At 39.8% G+C, this 24,759-nt stretch overlaps 2 protein-coding genes across 4 annotated transcripts in view; both read right to left on the bottom strand.

The window, feature by feature from the left end:
- APBA1 (amyloid beta precursor protein binding family A member 1) overlaps positions 1–16,252 on the bottom strand; it is a 53,218-nt gene extending 36,966 nt beyond the window's left edge. For all 3 annotated transcript variants that reach the window (XR_007356928.1, XM_048851816.2, XM_048851817.2), the window contains exon 1: positions 15,098–16,252. Coding sequence is in view for 2 of the 3 variants with exons in the window: in XM_048851816.2 (XP_048707773.1) it covers positions 15,098–16,252 (1,155 nt within the window). In the remaining variant the exon portion in view is untranslated. The remainder of the gene's footprint in view (positions 1–15,097) is intronic.
- The window catches only part of PTAR1 (protein prenyltransferase alpha subunit repeat containing 1), a 180,730-nt gene continuing 172,159 nt past the window's right edge, over positions 16,189–24,759 (bottom strand). Inside the window, exon 7 of the mRNA XM_048851822.2 lies at positions 16,189–16,305. Coding sequence (XP_048707779.1) covers positions 16,227–16,305 — 79 coding nt within the window. The 3' untranslated portion in view covers positions 16,189–16,226. The remainder of the gene's footprint in view (positions 16,306–24,759) is intronic.

Here is a 24,759-nt window from a genome sequence, read left to right as displayed (position 1 = left end):
CATGCGAACATCTGTTCTCACTTTCGGTGACACTGCAAACAAGAAGCGGGCATCATTATCTCCTGAAAATGTAAACAAACTAGCTTGTCTGGGTGACCTGCTGAACAAGAAGTAGGACTGAGTGGATGGTAGGCTCTAAAAGTTTTCAGGGTGAATAAAAAAATCAATGATTTAAAAAAAAAATTTTTTTTTAATTTAAATCTGATTTTTTTTTGATAAAATGCTTTTTGAGAAAAAAACCTATCTAAAGATAAAGATACATTATAGCTCAAAGATATCTCATCATGGAACAGGGATTATAAATTCTAATTCTATAGTATGAGACAATATATTCATGTAATTTTTAAGAAAAGTTTTGTAAATGAGTTCCAATAGTTCATGGATTAGGGACTCAATCTTATGGGGTTCCAGGGGCTTCTGTATAGATTATTTAGGTTAATCTTTCTATCTACCCAATGGGACTCAGTGCTCAGTCTGGAAGATACCACCAGAGATTCTTAGTTTTGCAGTTCTCAAACAGTGGATTTGTGTCTCCAGAGATAACATGCTTGTTAACAGCAAAAATGTTTTTAAATAAATAATATACAGAGGCGAGAAATAACAGACATCAACCCTATTGTCTCTTCGCAAATTAGTGTACACACAGTCAATTCCTTACCTGCCTCTAAAAGTGCAAAGTTTCAAAAAGTTCAACGAATAGAAGATTGATGGGAGGGGGGAATAGATCTGGACAAAGAGAAGAAGTCTGGAGATAAATGTGAGAAGGGAGGGACAGGCAGTAGAAACAAAAGTGAAACTGTTTGAGCAGCATATTCCAGAAGTCTTGATGTCTTTCTGAGTGTAGCCTTCACTGATTTGAGATCTACCATACCATTCTCTCACTAAAAGGGAAAACCTATAATGGCAGCGGGCTATAAAAGAGACCCAGTTTGGGAATAAGAACCATTCAAGAAATGTATGTTTTTGTTGATGATGTTTTAAAGAAAGTCAAACCAGTGAACTAGTGGAAGTCACGTAAGCACTTGGATTCAGAGGCTGTTGAAGTGATAATCTCACTTTTAACAGCAGTAGCTTCTTCTGCTGGTGTAGAAAGAATATTTTCTTCCTTTGGACAAATTCATTCCAAATTGAGAAATCGTTTGAGTCCTGAAAAAGCAGGAAAGCTGGTTTTTCTTTTCCAGATTATTAACAAACAAGAAAATGAAGGTGAAGACAACTGAGTTAGCTGCAGAAGCCAATATTTTAAGTTTCGCATGTTGACCTGGCTGACATAGTCGATTTATTTTTTTTTTTAATATTTCATTTAACTATTTTAGTTAAAAACAATTTTAACAAAAACCAACCTGATTTTAAAAAACCTGAATGTTTAACGAAATTCAAAAATTCATATGCTTGTTTTGTTATGTTTGCTGTTGAAGAAAAAAAATCTAGAATACATAATGTTGTTTCAGTTAAATAAAACAATTTAAATGTCTGCCTGGTGATGTTTTCCTCCTAATAGAGCAAGGTAAGAAAATCCTCCAAATATTAATGATTAACCTGTTGAATTGGAGATATTGGGAGGTGAACTGACTTCATAAATATCTGCTTCTATTACCTTTGGTAAATGAAATAACCAAACAATCATTCATTTTCCGATATAGCTGTAAAATTAATCTGGAAAGTTTTCAAAATAAATCACTTAAAAACGTATAGTGTGTACCTTCTAAAAATGAAACCTACATCTATCTCTGAGTTGTGAAGAATATGTATTAAGGTTAAAACAACTAATAAGAATGCACTTTTATGTAGAAATCCACAATTAAATTGAGTCTTCCTGACTAGTGATTTAAATCAATTTGATTTAAATCAAATCCACCCTGAAAGTTTTAAATTGTTTTATATTTTAATGCAGTTTTTTTTGTACATAATTCTACATTTGTAACTTCAACTTTCAAGATAGAGATTGCACTACAGTATTTGTATAAGGTGAATTGAAAAATACCATTTCTTTTGTTTTTTTACAGCGCAAACATTTGTAATAAAGAATAAATATAAAGTGAACACTGTCCACTTTGTATTCTGTGTTGTAATTGAAATTATATATTTGAAAATGTAGAAAAATCCCCAAATATTTACATAAACGGTATTCTATTATTGTTTAATCACGATTAATCACGATTAATTTTTTTAATTGCTTGACAGCCCTAACAAATAAATAATAAATAATAACAATACTGTCATTTATTTATTATTTTTATTGTAGTAGCACCTTGGAGCCCCAGCCACAGACCAGGACCACATAGTGCTAGGAGCTGTACAAACACCGGAAAAAAGAGGCCCTGTCCCAAATGTTACCTCCGTATTTGTAGTATTGTCTAGACCACAAGTTTTCTAATTTTCTTTTCACATTGTGGATCCATCCTTAATGGAGAAACTGTCTCATGGACCACCTTCCCTCCCAATCATTAATCATGGGGACTTCTTCTTGCTCTCAGTTATGGTCATGTAACCGGCATGTGCCAGCCACCAACAGCAACTGCTTACATGGGAAAGTAATATTAGGTAACCAGTTGTTGTATTTTAACTCTTTTCAATGTGATGCTGGTGAAGAGAATAGCAAAGAGAACCAACATGATGTGATCAACCAGCTCTCTGTGGACCATGGTTTGGGAACCATTATCCTACCTAAAAGGGAGTAACAGGGAGCACTGCTAATACTGAAGAAGCCATATCTAGTTCTCTAAGGCAAAACTGGAAAGGATTTTAGGACAACTACTATACTGGAAATACAAAGGGTGGAATCAATGGGGTTGATTAAAATGGAATTGTATAAGTTGTAAGTGAGCACAGAATTTGACCCATAAAGTCCTAATTTCAAAAGCACCTTTAGATGTACTTACAAAATAAGTTTTCACAGGTACAATAGCGTGACTATATAGGTAAGATTCTCCTCACACAGTTATGCAAGTCGGGTTCTGAGCAAACATTGGAATCTTACACAGTCCCCTCTAAAACACCAACACACACACACATTTGGGTCCTTACATAACTTTATCAGCCCATTCAAGTTTGCCACCTTGAGCAGGCAACACCAGATATTTAACACATTTGATCACTAGTTTCCTAACTTTAAAAACAAAAAACAAAACAAAACAAAAAAGACCTTCCCCACTGCTTGCTTCTTCTTTGGGCCAACCAATGTCTTTACACTGTGACAGGGCTAGGCTCTGTTTAGGGGCAGTCATATCTCTGACCAACCTGGCTCTTTTCACTGGAATCCTCATTTCGGAGAAACTGTCGGACTCTGCAGAGGAACTTGAATGGATTCCCTCTGCCTCCAAACGAGATGAAACTTGGTTTCCAGAACTATGTTATGAAAAGGGAGTTCTTACACAAGCAGTAGGTTCTTACAACATTTCTTGTTTTCATATTAGCCTTAAGGACAACTCAAAGGCACCCATGCAGATCCTGGGCTACAAGGTCTAACCTCTTATCTCTCTCTCTCTCTCACACACACACACACACACTCCTAATAACATTAGTACAAGTCATACACACACCCAATAAGAGGACAGAATTAGAGGTCCTAACAAATATTGTGGTATAAAAAATAAGCTTCTGCTATTTTCCCCTCACAGGTGAGCAATAAGGCACCAGGAACCACTAACTAAAAACACCCCTTCGTTAAGATCTTCACTAGGTAGGGACAGGATGATATTTACCAGGTATTTACCAAAGGCAGTATTTACCAGGCAGTATTCTATGATTTTTTCACCATTCCATGAAAATCTAGTTAGTCCCAGTTTAAAGGCATTTTCTATTTTAAAAACTGTTTCATTAATGCATACCATATTACACTTAGTTTTAGTTACATATTCAAATTGTAGTTACATAAGGCAATAGATTCATAGATTTTATTTGAACAACCCTAAATTGAAGTAAAACTGCAGTGGGTGTAATACTTATATATGTAATTATAATACTGAACACTGGAATGTTTGTGTAAATTTTGGTTGGATATTTTCTCATAGAACCTACACGTCAGGATTAATTTCAATTTTTAATATTATACAAACAAAAGTCAAACATCTGATTGTATGAAAATGACAATAATTCATTGTTGTAGACTTGAAGCATTAAACAATCAGAAGCAGGCAGAGTTGCAAACAATTAGTCCAGGTCCATTTGCCTATGCAGCATTCTACAACAGAAAACCAACTTAGATGTAGTGGATAGACCAAGCGTGTTCCTCAGTTCTGAATGGATATAACCAAAGTTTGAAAAGATTCATACTTTGCTAACTTGCTGGACATGGATGCAATTAATTTCCCCAGTTTCCCAGTTTTAACTAGGTTTAAGCCGGTATTTACCAGCGCTCTGTGCTAAATTAAGTTTGTCTCAGGAAACTGCCAACCCTGCTACTAGGTAAGCCAGAAGTCCTTGACTTCACATCCACTAAATCTTGCTCCAGAAAGTTGACTGTACAGTAGAAACTTCTATTATGAGTAAAAAGTATGGACTAGGAAGCGGGAGACAGAGATTAAGAACAGGTGAAGAGTCTTTCTAAAAATGGACACCAAGAGCGGTGGAAGACACTTGAGCCTTCAGGCTGAAGTATTCTTGGCTATGCAGCTCTGCTACCATGGTCTGAGGGGGGAAAATCTTCCCCTACCCAAGAAAGCTCCCCAGCGTTCAGACAAGTTACATGGGGAGAGAGTTACGTAGATAGTTAAGAGTCAGGAAATGCAAAAGTTACAGTTCCACTAATTAACTCAGCTGTGTTGTTTTTCCATTCCTGTTTTTCTAACTAAACTTTACTGTTTCTGTTTTTATGTGTGTTAAAACAATATAACCGGTGTGCAATGCTGCCAAGCTAACAATGGTGCTGGTGGTAGTTTTGTGTGAGCAAATAATGTAGGATTGCGTCTTAAACCAAAAAAACAAACAAAACAAAGACACTTAGAGCAGGTTAAGCATTGACTGTTGTCCCCAAAATAGTTCTTTAAAATGTTGTCAAGGCATGCTCAATTAGAAATAAATAAATAAACCTAGTTGTTAGTGTATCATCCACATGTAGGAGTTCAGACATTTTAACATTTTTTGCATTGTTGCTCCAGTAGTTATCAGCATTACAAATCCGTGTGGGTGAACGCATACTAAACTACGCACATCTAAGAAGTATTGGAATTATTCATCTATTCAAGACCATATAAATGCCTTCTATTTGGAATGTTTGCATTCTTACTGTAAGATTTTTTTCTATGATGATGACTGCAGTCTGATTGAAAACACTAAAGAAATGTATCGAAAGAGCAGACTGCATGCAATATACAGCTTGCTGTACTTGTTAGGTACCCCCAAACAGCGCCTGTATAGAGGTGAAGGGAAGTTCAGTCTAGGAAAGACTCATACATATTTGGCTTATTTAGCATCACAAAGCAAAAGGTACAATGCGCAATACGGTGTGCAGCTTACAATATATAGGTAGCTCACATGCTAGGACAAAAAAAGAGATTCAATAAAAAATAGCAGGAAGGGCAGTTTGCTCAGCTTCTTCCAGGTGATATCTTTTATAACATATGATTTAAAAAGAATGTGTAGTAGCACTGTTCTTATAATCTTGAAACTAGTTAAGAAGCCTGAACCAAACTCTGGCAAGACAAACTATACACGTGTCCACTGATCTACTGTACCAACGTTAATGTTCATTAGAATTGTGAATGGCTGTATAAAAGGGAGTAACATGAAAAAAAGGGAGCAGCATCCCCACTTCTCTTCCTTCCTTTTCCACCTACCTGTCTTTTCCAATATTCAGCCTGGTACATCCAGAAATTCTCCATTAAGTTTTTGGTGTTGTCCAGGTGTAACTAAAGCATCCTCCACTTAAAACCTGAGAATAAGCTAGTGCTTCACTGTTATTTTGTGCTTGGGTTTAATAATGAAACTGGTAATAGGAGATGAGAGAGCAGTGCATTGTGTCAGACCTATCCAGCTTAACCTGCTATGTAACTGAATATCCTGTGAAGACATATATCAGGAATACTGGAGCTTCTTTTGTCACAGCGAACTGTTCTTGTTTTAGAAAAGTGGTGTTGTTTACCCATTCTTAGCAGCAGCATACCTAGAGATTTCATAAACAGCTTATTAGCACTGTCACACATAGGTTTGGGGGGGATGGAGAATCCACAAATATTTGATCAAAGCAAAATTCAGTAGTGCCATTTGAATCAAGGGTCAACTTTTCTATGTCTAAGTCTTCAAGGGGGTTAGATGAAACCTGCTAGGTCTCAGCTTGCATTTTCTTTGCACTTGTTTTTTTTTTAGAGTCAAAGGCCCACTCCAAAAAATATCTCACTCCTTCTGCCATATTGCCTATGGGCAGTAAATTAATAATTTTTCTCTCTCACCCCAACACCCTGAACAGAACCCTAAAGATATGTACCTGCCTCATAAGGGTAACCATATGATCTTATTATTGGAACCCTGGCTCTTCCTCAACTTCTCCCTCACCTATCTGTTAATGTATGGAAATTAGATTGGAAGAGCTTTGGGCAGAAACTTTTCCTCTTATTTGTTTTGTAAAGCACCTAGGACAGTTGAATGTTATACAAAAAATAAATAGGGTACCAATAGCAATGTTAACTCAGTTTTGTTGTGCATCCTGTAACATTTTACAGAATATATTTAATGTCAAATCACTGGGTGCTGTCATAACTTAAATAAGAATAATGTTGATTTTACAGTGAGAAAAATGTAGTTTTTCACTTCTCTTCTCACTAATGTAAAACAACTGAAGAGCTTTTGCTTGAACTTTCCCAAAACAAAAAGAATCCCTTTTGGGCAGACAGTAATCATGAAAATTTCAGCCCAAAATGTGAACACTTTGGAAAGTTACAAGTATGTGGAATATGGGGGATTATTATGGAAACTGGTAGTCAGAGACATCAGACACTCACTACAACAGCTCCCCTTCTTCCCCCAATACAGGCAGAACAGTTCAGTCTAATACTCTGATCTGGTCAAATGTGAGTCTCTTTGCTAAGACTGCCAACAAGGGGTCAGTTAATCGCCACTGTGATTTGTGCCCTGCCCATTAAAAACTACACTAAAACCATTCATTTCACACAGACCAGGATACAGGTGTTAGATGAAAACTTCCTATCAGGACTGGATTGGAGATTGAAACCTATAGGTGAAAAGTTCCTTATTCCATAACTCATCCTCAGTATGCATTTTAGATGGTTTTGTTTTACTACGTTAAGGTAATGATATTGTTAAAAGGCAGCTAAGACAACAACACTAACAAACATGTACACATGTATTAAGATGTATGCTTTACTTATATATGTTGTAGAGTTTCTCGAGGAAATAATTTATCCTCCAATAAATCCGACCCAAGATATTACAAGAAAGGTCCCTTGTCTCCAGCTCCAAGTGTATATCTCTTCAGAGATAATTACACACACTTGGCAGGTACTGACTGTTTACATTCATTAAATCCTCAAACCACGTTAATACATTATTACTGAATTTTAAACAGTCATACATCAGGAAATGCAAAGTTTGGGCCTATTCAGCAATGGTAGCTCTGGCTCCTTGTGGAGAAGTACTCTTGTATTACAATGCATGTTGTAGATTTTTATACCCACATATATATTGTTTTTGGGGCAGGCAACATGTACCTGTGTATACTGTGTACATTTATAGTATTGCATTTTAAATATCAGTAACAATAATAAAATAGTACAGTAGGTACAATATGGCTCAGTTATGGCAGGTATAGGAATCAGCATTCTGTGTTTCCTGACTTTGGTCCTTTTGAATTTTTATTCATATTTTTGCATTAAGAGTATTTTGTATTTAACTTTCTTGTTTTAAAAATGATAATAGAAAAGGAAAGAAAAAAAGGCATCTGTGCCTGTATCTGAATATTCAGATAATGCTTGCATTTTCAAAGACATGCACTGCTGGATGCGCTCTCAATGGCTCCTCCCGCATGTGCTAAGGAGCAGGCACATAGGCTTAGACATTAAAATAAAGATATAGGGCAAACCAAATTTTCAGAAATCTGTCCTTGCTGAAAACTGCCTATAACAACCTACCAAATATGTGCAACTGGCCTGCACAGAACACTCCTAAAACTAGTTGTGCAAACACATTTTCAGGTATAATTTTGACCTGAATTTTGAGAGTTTGCCCCAGTAAGTTTGGTGGGAATAATCACAATGAAATAAATGCAGCTGTACCTGTTGCTGCAGATGCTCCCTATGCAGAACTTCCTCCACTGACTTCAAAAGGACAGGGATGGATTGATTATCCAATGGGCCCAGGGGCCCTGGCCAATTGGGGGCTCTGGAAAAATGGGCATTGCAGCAGAAATCCACTGTGGGGTGGCAGAAGGCTGGAGTCTTGGTAGAAGCTTCAGGGCGGGCAGGGGAAGCCCCAGCGCCCTGACCCCAGTACTCAGCAGAAGCCCCAGCACCCGGACCCCCCCGCAGCAGCCTTGGGACTGGATGAGATCTCGCTCCCTGCTATGCCCTCAGGGCTGGAGGAGCTCTCACTCCCCGCTGCGGCCCCAGGGTCATGGCAGGGGGATAGAACGTCTCCAGTCTTGGGGTCACAGTGGGGGCAGGGAAGAACCATGGGCTAAACGGGGGCAAGGCCAAGGGGGAAGGCGCAGAATGGGGTGGGACAGTAGATGGAAGGGGTGGGGCGGGGCTACAATTCTGTCACCAGCTCCTCCCTCCCCCCACTTGCTCTGTCCCAGGGTCCCAGGAGACCTTAATCCACCTCTGAAAAGGAGTTCTTGTGCAGAGTACAACACCACCACTGCATGCACAGGTTCCACTCGTTCAAATCTGAAGGGTTGTCTTTGCAAGCACAAAGGCTAGAAACGTCCCTTTAAAAATTAAACCTCAGATTCTACAGAATCCGTGTTTGTTCAGCAAACCAATAAATACATTAAGAGGGTCAGATCTAGCCAGCGGACTGGGTGCTTCACACCAAAAGCTGGCATTGCAGAATTCTTGGAAACTGGCTCAGTTCTGGCTATTTATCTCTCTCATTATGTGAGATTTTCCTCCACTCTTAATGTCTGTAACCTGAGTTTAACTTGTCTTTGAATCTCAACGGCCGCACACCATGTGCCAATCTGAAGCAATAACTTCAGTTCTTGTCCACGTCTTCAGGAGACTTTCTTCATAACGGTAAGCATCACAGGCAGTGCTCTGGTTTACAATGAAGAAAAATCACTCCCAGTTGCCTTTATCTTTCCAGAAATGATTTAAAAACTGAACACACACACAAAAATGATTCACAGGCTTCTGAATCAAATATTCACCATAATTAGCTATCCTGAGCTGTTTTAGGGAGTGTGTGTCTCTTCCAACACTATAATTGATAAACATCTCCCTTCTCCTACATGGTTGATGAATCAGCATAAAGCCTTCTGCCCTTGCAATTAAAATGTTCATGGTTACTGGGCCTGCTGTATAATTTTAAGACTTCATAATATCTACAGGCCACCCTCTGAAGACTTGACTTCTCAAATCAGTTCCAAAAAGCAGCTTTAAAGCCTTTGCTTAGAAAAGAAAGCACTAACAATAGCACATGAATATAGTCAGTCACTTTTCCTTCTTTCTTTCAAAGTTCAGCCAGTACCTGAAACCTGCTTAAATTATTTAAAACAGACTTCTCTATTTCCTCATTAATAACAGAATACTCCTGCTGTGGAAAACCTGAAACATGTTTTCATCTCTGTGAAGCTGCTCCAGTGTTGGCGTTACCAGAACTAACAAAAACCAGTGACACAGAAATTTAAGGTTTAAACAAAACGTCTATGACCCAGAACCAGAACGACATGAAACACTGCAGCTCAGCTCCCTTGTATGTGAAAGGCTGGTCTTCAAAGGCTGGATTGGTTTTGTGAAGCAGAATCTATCCATCTGTGTAATTTACCATTATAACAAAACCAATATTCATTTCAGAGTAGTCCTCACTGTCTGAACATGGCATACAAAGGAAAAAGTCTCATGAATGCAGACTTTGGACACCAGTGATTGAGATGTCTGAGAAACTGAAGATTTGGAATCACAACAGCCAAAAATGCTTCACTGTCAACAATACTTGGGTTACTGGTCTACGATGCACTAGGGATGTGTGACTGAGTTGGAAGAGAGCAATCCCCTCTTCCTAGAGCTGAACATGAGGGCCTCAGTCAGACACTAATCATCGTTTCTTACCTCCAGTGACAAGAGGCAGAGAGGGCAGCATGCTCCTCTTCTCTGGCCAAGAGGAGACAGAGGTGCTCTTCTGGAAGGAAACAACCTTCCAATCTGTATGTGTCAGAGTGACAGATGCGTCCTCTGGCCTTCTGCAGCAGGATCCAGTAAACTCACTCCCCTCCAACTGAGGATCCTGTTACTACTTTGGATTTTAAGATGTGCTATGGGGTCTTCCACACAAATTACACACCGGAGTGTTTTGCTGAATTTTAAAATCCCTCGTATGCAAGATCACAGCCTACTACTCTTCAAATGGTCCACATTTGCCCTCTGAGATCCATGCATTGAGGGGACCCTCGAGACACAGCTGTCCCCCGTTATTGTGCAGAGGAGCAGGGTCAGTTGTCTCTGTGACACCTCCCTTACCATTGCCAAACAGGGGAGTCCCTGACAGCTTGGCTCCACCGGAGAGACACTGCCAGGGAACTTTGGGATAGAATGGGACTGTAGGGGTCCACAGCAGCACACAGGCCTCTGCACAGATGGCCCTGGCATCCTATCAATCTACATGCATCTCTGGGGATCTACAAGGACTGAGGCAGTACCCATCGCTCACTCTCACCCCTCTGATATACATGTTAGTGTCTTCATGAGGGAATGCGTGTGGAGATTTTCTCCTTTAGAGTCCCCTGCCACGGGTTTTACTGCAGAAGGGGATGATATGCACCTACGAGACGAGGCATTCTGAGCAAGAAACCTAACTCTGCTGCTCCATGGTTTTCTCCATGAAGTGTCTCAGTTACTTGGTGTCACAGCTGCAGTGACTGTGCAGGTTCAAGAAGAAAAAAAAGGGGGGGGTTAAACAGGAGGCACTTATAGAGCTCTGTCTAGCAATCAGATATGGCTGTACATTCTAAAGAAAATTTAAGGATTTCTGCTAATAGAAGCAAGAAAGATATTGAAATTGCCAAACACGCAAGCACTGATACCAGGGAAATCCTACTGCATGTCTTTTGAGGTCCAAAGACAAAGGTGCATGAAAAGCCAAAAGATGTGCTGTTCTAACTACCTGATTTGCACCTGAAAATCCAAGTCTTGGGGCTGCACCGGACATTGGACATCCAGAAGTACAGATCGATTCGCGTGCACGTGCATGTGTGAAAATTTAGCTCGTTGTACTTAAATTTAATGGAGCCAAATTCTGGGCCCACTTGCTGTGGAAGCACACTGAAGTTAATGGGATTGCACAGGGCGTGTATCAGCACACAGTTTGGCTCACTCCTTCTTAAGTGGAAATTTGGGTATTTTATTCATTTTTTTATTCACTGCTTATAGGTATAAATGTTAAGTTTGAAACAAAAAATCTTTTCCCTCCTCTCTACATCACATGAGCATAACAGCTAGTTATTGTAGAGTTGCTCATAAGAGCTGGACTGCTGGCACTTTTATTCTGCTTTTCATACATAACATTAAGCATTTGTTTTGGGAAAAATACATATGAATGAATGGAACTTGCTACCAGATTTAACCCTGAGTATCCTGAAGACAAGCACACATATCCATAATTGGTCCTTCCTTCCTCTATCCCTCTACTAGCTGCTTATCCTATCCATTACTTCACATAATCTCCATCCCTCTTCCCAACTGCTGGCTAGTTCCCCACTCTAAGCACCCCAATGTGAGCCAGCATCTTATCTCTGCTGCTGAACCCTTCTACTTTATCCCCTACAAAGCATCCAATCTTAACACTGTCATCCAAATGCTCAGCAGTACAGGGTGACATTTACTTTCCCTTGCCGCTAAAAAAAAAAAAAAGCAAAACCTGCTATATTTAATACGGTCACCTGCAGATCATTCTGCTGTCTCCATGGCTTTATCACCTCTCAGAGAACTGCTTGCTAAGTGACACAAGTCTATTACTCTAATCTTAAGGTTTGGTCACTATTTGGTTAACAGCACAAAAGGATTGCAAACATTTTACAAGAAAGAGTAATTTTGGAAATGAAAGCTGATTTCTACAGGAGCTGTGAGGGAAAACAGATCATTTGTAGGACACACTTGAAAAGAATGTAATATAATAAGGGCCTGATTTGCTGGAGTACTGACCATGGTCAGAGTTTTAAGATTTTCAGTACTTCTGAAAAATCAGTCTAAGTAAAATAAAATCAGTCTAACTAAAATAAAACCTCCATTAATCAAATCCCCTCTTAGTTGAAAACCACAGTTACAGATGAAATTGAGTTACATTTTTGAAATGCATCAGTTATATTGAAAAACCCCTAATTTTTCCAAAATCTTGTTTGTCTGGAAAAAAAAATTCTATGGTCTGATAAATAGGGTTCTACAGTATTTTTATTATAAGAATTGATCCACTTAGTGAAGGCAATACCATTTTGTTCAGCAAGCTGCTAAGCAGTTCAATCCACCCTCTGTTAAAGAAGATGGATTTACTCAGACTTCTGTGTGTGCCAAGTGATACTTGAGTGAAGCATCACAAACATTGCAAGAAGTAGCAACTATTGTTACTGAAAAAAAATCCAACCCCCATTCTCTTCTCTTCAAGTGGGACGTACATCTTTCAGTTTGCCACAGATCTTCTACATTGCTAGTTTGAGTCACTCTTTCTGCTTCTCAGAATTTAGGCTGCCTGAAAGCCTATCAGCATCTAGTTGTCATATGAGCTTCGGCTACTATGAGCATCATTTATTATTTGTATTACAGCAGCACCAAAAGACACCAATGAGGAACAGGGCCCCATTGTGCTAGGTGCTGTACAAACACAAAGCAAAAGATGGCCCCTAACCCAAAAAGCTCAGTCTAACGTACCGTAATATCAGTTGCAAATAACGACCTAGAGAAACACCTGCTTTCATCACTATACAAGCGCACCACATTAGGATCCACAAGTGCAACATACATGGTCCAGTTCTGCAAAGTGCTGAGGATCCTCATGAGAAATGCAGTCAAATGGAGCATAGCAAGCTCAGCACCTATTATGAAGAACTCAGCCCCTTTCAGGATCCCTTCAACCTAATGTGCTTGAGGCCATCATCAGTATTTTAGGATAGTGAACCTGAAACCATTAGGAAAACAAGGAGTATTTTGTGTGACTGCTGTCATGGCAGAAAGAAAACACAAAGAATCTATTGCTCAAAAGCTGTAATGAGATGATGCATGGACTAATGTGGCATATATTTAGATGATGAGAGAAAAATAATCATGATTTTTTTGATGATTTAAAAACTCACATCATAAAAAATAAACTAGTGTTTTACAACACATGCCAGAATGAGTCACCTTAGCTCTTATGTATCCGGATATCACAATTCTAGTGTCATATGCCGACTGATGGACAATGACACACTCTATCAAGTATTACAGGCTTGATTTCAGAGGTGCTGAGCAGCCACAGCTCCCAATGCCCTGTTCCTTTTAAGAAAGAGATACACAGATATAACTTTAAGAGTTTCCATGACTGTATGTGGAATCCATACATACAAAGCTAGAAAACACTTGTAAAACCAGGATGTTAAAATGGAATTATATTTATTTTAGGCAGTAGTTGCCAAATCCTGCTTCTACCTTTCCTTAAGCAAGTAGTCCCACTGCAGGCAATGAGACCACAAGCAGGAATAAGATTACCAGTATCTGACTCTATTCTGGAATAATATAAATTAATTATTGCAATTAATCTTCTTTGTTACAAAGGGTTGGCATTATGTGATGTGACATGATCCAGCTTGCAATTCACTTACAAGTTAAAAGTTTCCGGATTTCTGACAGTCTTCCAAGAAAGAACAACATCATGAAGGCTACTTATCTTGGCCAGATCACATCACTTTTTCATATTCCAAACTCCATGCTGATATTACAGCAAGGCTGAGGTGTTCAGGGTTTAATGGATGGAAGCATGTAAGGCCATTAATATTTAATTTTTATTTAAACTGGAAGCTAGAAGATTAAACTATACATGGTTTTACCACCAACAGAAGCAGACACCAAGAAAGGATTCCATAGGAATTAAAGAGAATTGACACACACACAGTTTTAGGCCGCATTCATCCCTGGGATAAAACTTGGCTGACATTAACTGTATTACTTCAGGGATGACTTTAGCCTACTGATTTTATCTACTGGCCCCCTCCATTTCAGGCATACATTTTAATAAGATTAAAAGTTGTTTTGAAAACTATTAAAATAAGAGGAAGAAATACAGAGAAGCCATAAATTTAACACGGACAACTAACTGTACATGGCAACGAGTATAAGCTGAGCAGTTCTGGGCTGATTCTGATGCAAGTTGGGTACATTGTCTAAAGATAAGGTAATTCAAACCCTGTAATAGACTGTACACTTGAAGAAATAACCTTTAACATTAGTTCAAACATGAGGGTGATTCGATTTTACAATAAACTAACAGTGTTGTAAATTTGCACTTTCTTGTAGTTGGCAAGCCCATAACTGATGGGAGCCTGCAGAATCTTATAGTCCGAGATAAACTGAATGGCCATTCTAACCAATCAGTTAGTCAACAAATGTTGGAAAAATGTAATATCACTTGTTTCTGCAAGAGAGCAATCAAACCTTTTGTGGCAAATTCATCTCTGGTGTAACTACTGATGTCTGTGGCGTTTCACGAAGGATTAACATGGCCCATCGATAAGACAAAGGTCCACTACTTATGCATCCTTTAAAATACAGAATTAAAATAGGTAACGCTTTAAATACTTAACAGGAACAGAATGAGCCACACAAGCATAGTGTGCCTTACCATGGGTGTGAGAGAGTGCACGTGTGTGTGCGTGTACACAAGAGAGAGACAGACATATGTATGTTATGTATTCTTCATTCCTTCACTTGTAGCAAGTAAGCTAATAGCTTCATATACTTACATCTCCATCTAGTGGCCTCTGATCATCACAATCCCTGGTTGGGCTGATGTCCTGTCTCATCACCCAGATGGGTTCTTTCGGTTCATCTGGGGTGTAAGGAGAACGAATGGTCCTTGTCTTCACTTCCTCAATAGCCTCTTTAATATCTTTAATAGCCAGAGATATCGCATCCCTTTTTTCCTTGCTGTATCTCTGCACTGACTCTCCTAAGTTGACTGTGGGCTTGGAGCCAGCTGGGAGCTGACCATTGCTCTCAAGAGTCCCACTACCGGGAGTATGGGCGCATTCCAAGTTCTGTTCTGCTTCTGGCATATCTTCAGCGGCTTTGTCCAGGCTCTGAGAACTCATGCTCTGTTTGACCTCAGCCACAATTTGATCAATATCTTCCTCTTGTTCATAACTATCCATCCTTGGATAGGGAGCAAATTCCGCCTCCTTCTCAGGGCTGTCAGACTCTCCATCGGACCGTTCATCGTAGTGGTGAAGGCGGGCACCCAGAGCTTCCTTGCGATAGTTGTCAGCTTCCTCCCTCTCCTGCTCATAGAGCCGTAGACCCTCCCTGACATCCAGGTCAGGTGTATCTCCTATCTCCTCATACACGTGCTCCTGCAGTCCATAGTCGGCGTAGGGCTCAGCGTACTGTTCGTCCTCCCCTCGGTGGAAGAGCCCGTGAGTGTAGACATACCCCGAGTAAGCAGCATTCATGGCTTCCTCGTGTTCAATGGAGTGAAAGTGTAAGTGGTTAGGTAGAGTTCGGGTCTGAAGGGCCTCAGCATGCTCTGCCTCGGCATTTTCTGTGTACTCTTCAGATTCAGGTCTATACTGCACTGCATAGGCGCTCTCATCCTCATTTTCCTGAACTCTGTCTGTGTCATAGCCATCCTCTGCTGTGGCTATGACATCCCCTTCGGCAGTATCGGTGTGATTGTGGAAGCCACTCTCAGTACTGGCTGACCGAGCCAGCATCCCCTCCTCCTCCTGCCCAGACTGTCCTTCTTGGCTGCCATTGGCATGTCTCGGGTAATAAGCAGCATACTGCTGCTGCTCCTCCTCCACCTCAGAGTGCTCCAGGTCAGCCTCCACTGACTCGTTCACCTCTCCGTTCGCTGGCTCGTCATTCACCTTCCCCTCAGGTGGTCCCTCCAAATGGTTCATGGCCAGGTCTGGAATGTAGGCCACTTATTCTATTGACATTTTGTCTACCGAGGCTGGAAAGAAAGAAGAAAAGAAAGTTGATTATAAAGTACCACGGTGATTACAAAGTCATGTGATTTGATATATAATGTTGTGGCAACAAAAGGCATCTCTTCTTCTCCAGCAGACACATACATGGCCTTCTTGGCTCCAGAGTCAATGCATGGTAATGCAGACGGTCTACACCAGCATCATACACCTGAACTGTGGTTCATGACCCCAGGGGAACTGTAGAATTTACATTTTTATAGATGTATTCTATGGGAAAGAATTTAATCTCAGATACACCACTGTAAAATTTATTAATTCTAGTTATTGCAATGTAATTACATTGATGCAAGTCTGCAGTATCTGAAACCAAAATCTGACCCTTCAAATGCAAAAATGGGAAGTTTTCTGTTTTTATTACATATAGCACCGAAGCACAGCTCTATCTTCTGTGTTCTGTTAGACGAACAAATTCTATTGTTGTTCAAAGAGTGAGAGCAGGCGCTCACAGCGTACATAGCACACTGGCAGTCAGCATGTTTGCCAGCTCTCCCAATGTTGTGTCTCAATTTTATGTGGGTTTTTTAGGGATTTTTTTTAAGGCTGCGCATGATCTGCTGCTGTCCTGTAGCCCTCTTGTCAACTTTTGCTCATATTCCATATGGCTGCCATCTCCCACTGCTTTCAACAGGAGAGAAACCAGGCTGTCTTCAGTGAAGATTGCTGGCCCCTGTTCTCAATACATGGTGTGAGTGACAGCGAGGGGACAGGGAAGTACTGTAAGTGTGTACGATGTGGTGATCTGGACAGTGATGGGATAGCAGGAGGGTTAGGGCAATGTGAAAGGCAGAAGAGAAAGAGAGATGAACAGGGAAATGTGGGGAGGAGAAGGACAGTGAGAACAGCAAGAAGGCAGAGGAACATGAGGAGGCACAGAGGGAGGAAGTCCAACAAGAAACAAAATATTATGGGGAGCAAAGACAGAAAATATGAGGGGGCAGAAGAATGAAAAGAAAGGGAGGAAAAATGTGAGGGACATTTGAATCTAAGGGGCAGATGGATGAAAGAGGAGACTGAAGTAGAATGTGTAAAAGGGAAGAGGGCAGGAGGGTGAGAAAGAGCATCAGGGGACAGAGAAGCATGAGAATGATAGGGGAAGAGGATGAGGAGAAAAAGAATGACCATTCCTCCAACTCAGAGTTTAGAAAAGTTGCTTGTGATGGTGAGAGCCAAGGCTCAGCAGCCTCGAGCGTCACTTCTGGTTCATGTCTTACATTCCTAAGAGCTCATGCTCCAGAGCTTCAGCCAACCGCCTGCAGGGGTCAAGAATAGATTTCCGCCCTCCCGCACTCTCAGTGTATTCTGGGGTTTTTTTGGTCGCCTTCCTCTGAAGCATCCAAGATGGCCTTGGCTGGAGATGGGACATTGGATGGGGTGGGCCAGTGTTCTGAGCTGGGACCAAGCATTCTCTCTCTCAGGTGCTGGCTGGCTGGTTCTTGTTCACATGCTCATGGTCTAACCGATCATCATATGTGAGGTTGGGAAGCAATTTTCCCCAGGTCTGATTGACAGTGACCTTGGGTTTGGATTTTTGTGTGTGCCTTTTTCTGCAGCATGGTATGTGGGTCACTTGCCGATGTTAATCTAATTTAATTAATTCCTTCTCATTGCAGGGGCCTTAAGCACTGGTGCACCTCAGTCCCTCCTATTCTCTCCTTATGGTACAGAACAGTGTTGTCTCCTGTAGGCTGTAATACTTGGTCTAATTTTGGTTATTGGGTTTAGTGTACAGGTGATTGGTGGTGGTGGCCTGTGTAAGTGGGGTCCCTGTCCTGGTTAGGAGTTAAGGAGCTTAAAACTCAGAAGGCAGACCAAAAGACAAAGCAATATTTTTCAGTATGATTCATGATTTTTAAGCATTTTGTAACTGGCAATATTTCACCAGATGCTGGCCCCTGCCGCAACCAGTCTGGCAGCATAAGCCAGCTTTGTGGCTCGTTTAGTTAGCTCTCAAGGATTCATGGCCCTATGCCAGCCCATCCACCATTTCTCTGGCCTGGTGGCATTTTGGGCAGCTCTTGTGGCCACAGGGGAAATTGGAGCAGTTAACTTGTGCTAGCGTATAAAAGGGCCCCCAAACCAGTCCCAGAAATGGAAAGGCATAAAGGGAGCATATCACCTTTGACCACCATTCTCTCTCCCTTGGGTGCTGTACCAAGCAGAGCCCAGTGAGTCAAACCAAATGGAGACTGTGGCAATGTAAACAACACAAGGATTCTGCTACACTGCAGTATTCTAGTCTCAGTGTATTTTCTAAAATAAGGAGTGGTCTTAATTAAATCCATAACCATGACACTTGCCATATGAAGCCATACATCACATTTTCATTTCATGGATTATTTTTGTGCCAAACACAATCACATAATTACTAGAGAGGCCCGCAAATAAATAATAAATAACTATTCAGAGCCCAGAAAAGGGGAGGGGAAGGGGAGGAGAGGAAGACACTCACAAGAATGCAGCCTAAGGGGGAAAGGTGCCCATTAGCCAGAACATTTGTAATTTGAAGGTACTATAAATGTGTGTCAGATATCAATAAAAATATTTCACACACATATAATGCAGAATTTGTGCCAAATGTACTGAAGCTGGTGCATGTGTCTCAAAGTGGGAACTGAAAAGATACGGCACCCAAAAAATTAGCCATTTGAAAAAGAATCTTGGCCCCGATCTTCGGACAGACTTTCTACCACCAGAGTTTATGCCAGTGTAAGGCCTGAGCGAATCTAGCATGTTGTCTTCAGCCTCCAATGTGTGTTACTTCTACTTTAAAGAATAAGTTTAATGTTAAATTATAATATAATTGCAAACTAATTGTTAAATAACAATTTGTAAAGAAATCACGTGAAACGTGGTTGAGCAGGTGAAGATACCACGTACAAAAATAACCCCATTTCGTCCAAAAGGATTTTAAACACAGCAGAAAAAGAAAAATACACCATGCAAGACACTTTTTCATTAGAAATATTAGAAAATGCAGGAGTGTTAGTCAAAAGTATGTGAACAAGAATCCTCCAGTGGCAAAGGAATGTATTTTCCATGTATGATTTCTATGAATCTAGGACAGAAAATCTGTAAAACACGGAGAATTAGATCCACATTAGTCAAGGAAACGTGAAATTGATAATGGACATCTTTCCATCTTAACCATGGATACAAAATAACTCTAATGAAACTGCTTCACGCTTTTGAAAATATCACCTGAAGTTTTAACCTAACTCTGCTCTTTTTGAGTCAATGGAACAACTGTCACTTATTTCAATAGGAACAGAGGAAGGCCAACACTAAGTGGTTTTGAAAACACCCCCCTTAATCTGTAGATTTCAAAGTGCTTTAACAAATGTGAGTATATCATACAGAAAAAGTTAGTGAATTAGGACCCTTTTTCATCTACTCCTCTTTCAAATGGAGTAGATCAAAGCTCACTAGGAAACTTTTAGTGTGCAACAGAAGGATCCAGATGGACAGTTAGTGCATGGCAGACTAACACAAGGTAGACTTATTCCCAGTTTGCTGCATGCTGTTTGTCTACACAGGCCCTCAGACAATATCTAATAACTGACTTCCATTTTAAATGCACAAAGTCCAAACCAATTTCAATATTCTGGGGTACACCAGACAGAATCACTGACAGGTGCAGCTATAAGAAACAGCAATTATTTAAAAAATATAAAATATCACTTGAAATGTTGTTATAGGCCATTCTGAGGCCTCAACATTTTGCTTTTGTGAAATGGAGGTTTCTGAAGTGAAGCTTGTGAAACTGTGTTTTGATATAAAAATCGATCTTCAGAATAAAATTTCATATGTTGAAATTTTGAAAGCTTTCATTTCACTCAAACATATGATTGTTTTTGACTGAAAGTGAATTTTCACTCAAAAACGGTCCCATTTTCACTGAAAAACTCATGGCATTTATTGATTTTGTTTGCTTTGCAAAATTATCTCAGTTATCCCCAAGTAAAAAGAAATATGGAAACCACAAACGTAAAGCTTTTTAAAATTTAATTGTGAATATTTCACAGGGTCTTACTGACAAAAACAGCAGCTGGGAGTAATATTTTCAAAAATAAGTAAGTTACTTCGGAGCTCAAGCCCCACTGGCTTTCAGTGCGACTTAGGCTTCTAAGTCACTTAGGCCCTTTTGAAAATGTTACCCTAGGTCCTTAGCTCAGAACTTAATTCGAGCAAACACAGAAAGTCACTTCTGGTGGCTAGAAGGCACAGTGAATAATCAGATTTCTGGTGCCAGCAACAAGTTTCTCCCCATGCTGATACAAGCCATTCTGATTGTTCTCATCAGGTTCCCACAAGAAAAAAACTTCACCTCCAAACACCCACTTTAAGTGAAATGCCACAGTGTTACAGGACAGAAGAGAAGAGAAGCAACAGAGGTCCCACGGCCCTGGAAATAAAGACATGCTATACTCCCGAAAAATGCAGCAGTCTCACATTAATTACCCAGAGGAGCAGCTGTGCTCTAATAATCAGGCGCATACGGGAAAGTGCTTCCTAAGCACTCCTAGCTCTGCACTCAAACCCTGATGGATGGATTTGTCTCCGTAACAGAGAAATCAGAGTTTGATTGCTGGTGCAACTGGTTTCTCACCGAAGGTTAAGCTATGTTCTCAACTGTAAAACGAAAAAATTAACGAATAAATCTCTACACATTTTTAAAGCATCTGGATGTTTCAAAGAGAGATTGTGATAAAACTCCAGTTTAGCGCTCTGCTATTTTATATCAAGGAATTTTTTTTTTAAAAAAAAAAACAACAGCATTGATTCACTTAAAACTAAAGGGTGTGCTGTCATCTCAATTCAAGGTAACGTCAATCAACATGCTAATGAGAGCAACAAATGCACCGAGGAGAGAACAGAACCCCAAATGGCCACGTAAAAATATTTCAGTGCCTGCACTTTTAATCCTTTCTTCCATCACACACACAAACAAGTGGCATAGAAGCATTTTGCTCTATAGTAAACATGGCTTTCCTTCAATTCAGGATTACTTTCATTAGAGCTCTCAGTTTGATATTTAAAACAGCCCTTTTTCGCTCGTTTGAAGCTACACTGAATCTGCCCATACATTCTCCCTCTCATGAGGATAGTTATTGATTAAATGGAATCAAGAATTTATACACCTGCTCCCATGTGCTCCCCCCACTGTGAATGATGAAAAACTACCTGGGTTCAGTGCATTGAGGTTTTGCATATTAATAAGCTTGTTTCCATCACAGATATTCACATGCTTGTATTATTAAATGTTTTCATTTGTAGCACAGAAAACGTAATCATTCAATGGACCTATTTCTCAATGTGTCTCACAGGAGAAGTGGTTTAGTGCACTAGCCTGGCTGAGTTTGCAGGTAAATAGGACTTTGGTATTTCTAAGATTAGCTCCTTTTAGTGCATATTTATCCAGAACCACAAATCACACTATCCCAGGAAGGACCCTGGACTGGTAGAGCACGGATGTTAGAACTCAGGAGCAAGGTAAATTCGCCCAGATGCCCAGGGAATTTTGCAAAGCAGCTGCCTGCTTTCTGCTAGGCTCCAGCAGTATCATCAGTCCTTCACTTTCATAAGCAACAAAGTTCATCAACTTCCACAAAAGACAGATATTTTGAAAAAAGGATCAGTTTCTTCAACAAGACAATTTTACATTGTATTATGCCTTTTAGTGCAATGGAAGTTTTACTTATATAATTTGCTTTAAAAAAAAAACAAAAAAACACCTGTTTATTTTTTAACCAGGAATGTAGCTATTTAAAAGTATGCCAGTGTGTTTCATCACTTCTGGAGAACACAAAATATTTCTTTAACAGGCCTATTCCTTCAATGGGTTTTTTTCGACTTTCCTTTCCTTTTTCAAAAGGGGGTTCACTTGTCTTTATCACCAAAATGAAGGTAATTCACTGGCTGAGAATTTTATACTATCTGCAATGACTCCTTTGATGGAATTCTAATGAGTTTTTCCTCTACTGTTGGGTAACCTCTCTCTCATCTCAAATGACTACCTATTTGGGAAACCTGATTGCTTTCTCCTTCTGTGTGAGAGGTCAATAAGATGATAAAAGGGATCACTTCCCAAAGGTACCTGAAGTAAGCCTGTGGAAATTTGACCCCATTCACCGTGTGTCAAAAACATAGCAACCTAGAAATGCATCCACCATAATAATTATTCCATTTTAAAAACTTAGTTTGAGAACATTGAGGTTGCACAGTTATGCACCTAAAGGTCAGAAAATGATAAAGTAAAGTAAAGGTTGCACATGCAAAATTTAAGTGGCTGTGCACATAAAGTTTTCCACAAGAGCTGGGGAGCGTCTGGAACATGTTAAATCCAGAACTTACATTTCTCTACATTGTGGAAAACCTAAGGCAGGGCACAAAGTTTTCTGTGCTAATCAGTCTTCTGCCTCAATGGCTCCCACCCAAATCCCCTAGCTTCCCTCAGTTCCTGGGGCTCAATCTCCTCTTTTCTGTTTTTTTCCCCATCAGCTTCTCTTCTGGACAGGAGTAGAAGAAGAGCTTAAACTATTCCCTCCCCACTGATGAGTAGGAAAACTTTATTGGGTCACTGTCATCAATTGCTGCAGAATGTAAGTTTCAATTGGAAAAATAAAAAAAAAAGTTTCTGTGGACTCTGACACAATGACAAATAAATGGGGAACAGGAAAAGGAGAAACAGGTGCAGGAAAGGAGGAAACACACACTGAAAACAAGGCAGGTAGAGATGTACCAAGATCAGTTATAGGGAAAAGAAAAGAATTAAAAATGGAGTGGAGAAAGAAAGGGAAGAAAAGGTGAAAAAAAAAGGAAAAGAGATGTTGTAAGTTAGATTTTAAATATGTATTAAATAGAAGGTTAATTGACTGTTATAATTAAATGCACTAACACAAAAGTAATACAGAACTGCTTTATGCCTTAAAAATTGCAGAGGGCTTGCTGGCACATGTACATTTAACCATGACTTTCAGGTTTAGACCATAGGCTAGTAAGTAAATTATTCAAGTCCTGTGCAGGAACCCTCTTTTCTAAAGGTTGAGACAGTGAAATCCTGGCCCTTTTGAAGTTTTGCCACTGACATCAATAGGCTCAGGATTTCACACAGAGGCTAAGTGACTCCTTGACTCAGATCATATGCACCACAGACTTCCTTAGCTGTGAACTTTACAAGCATAGGAAGACCCCACTCAAAATGTACTATGCACACATTGAGAGTGGTTTTCACTAGTCATAACTGAAATCAAAACCAGTTTTCATCAGAGCACTTAAAGGTGGTACTTCTCAGTGAATGCTGTTTTCCTGCCAAATTTCAGTTTTTATCCTCAGTGATTTGGGGCTGCAAAGCTCTTGATAAGATTATGGAAAAAGTGCATTTTCTTATACACTCAGCTCACTCAAAAACAGGTGACCCATTTTTGCTCAGAACTTTCTGAGAAGAGTCATCTTTGGGCAAGCACTGAAAATGTCATTAAGTTATAATGAAAAGAGGCAGAAACCAATTACGCAACCTTAACTACAGAGGTTATTCCCACTATTATCTGTGTATGCATGCATGCATGCATGCGTGTCTATAAAATATGTACTTGCTGTCAATGTTATTCCTTAATGAATCCTAAAACAAATAAAAAACCACCTGTAATTTTTTTTTAAAACAGAGAGCACTTTAAATCCATAACCCTGTGCATTAATTTTCCTGACACATTTACCAATTATAAAACAGCTCTGCCCTCCTCCTACTAGACTCTGCAGTCATAATGCTAATCCTGACTGACCTCAGTCATTGCACACTTTCCATTGAAACCGAAGGGTGTTCCAACACCTAGTGAGAGTGGTATAATGGTCCTTATCTGAGACAGCATTACTGCCAAAATCGGACTCTGATGACTAGTACATGATCAGCATTTTGGCAAAGCTCTCATTAACTTCAATGGGACCATGTTTTCACTTCATGCCTTAACTTCACAGGGAGGCAGGGACACACACACACACACACACACACACACACACCCTCTGAATACACAAAAAGGAGACAAAATTTGGCAGTGGAATATTCAAAAGATATATGGACGAATGATCCTTCAAATAGCGAGCGATTTGAATGAATCCATACAGGCCTAAATTGGTACATGCAAGAGAGAAAAGCATAGCAAAATCTGGCCGTTCCCAGAGGAAGGTAAGCTGGTATCTGGGCCTAGTTAATGACTGGTAATTTCCACATAGATTATATGGTATACACTGTATTCATAGCTACTGAGATCAATATGCAATAACAAGAAAGTGAATTCTACTGGCTGCACTGAATTGGGAGTGAATTGAACTATTTGTAACATACGTGTAAATGTTTCAAAACACAAACTGCACTTAAAATTCCATTTCCCCACTCATTCTAAGTCTATTTTGACTGTAACCAG

The sequence above is a fragment of the Caretta caretta genome, chromosome 5 (genome assembly GCF_965140235.1).
Source record: "Caretta caretta isolate rCarCar2 chromosome 5, rCarCar1.hap1, whole genome shotgun sequence".
Classification (NCBI taxonomy): Eukaryota; Metazoa; Chordata; order Testudines; family Cheloniidae; genus Caretta; species Caretta caretta.
The sequence above is the reverse complement of the archived record's forward strand: the minus strand, read 5'-3'. Positions and strand labels throughout refer to the sequence as shown.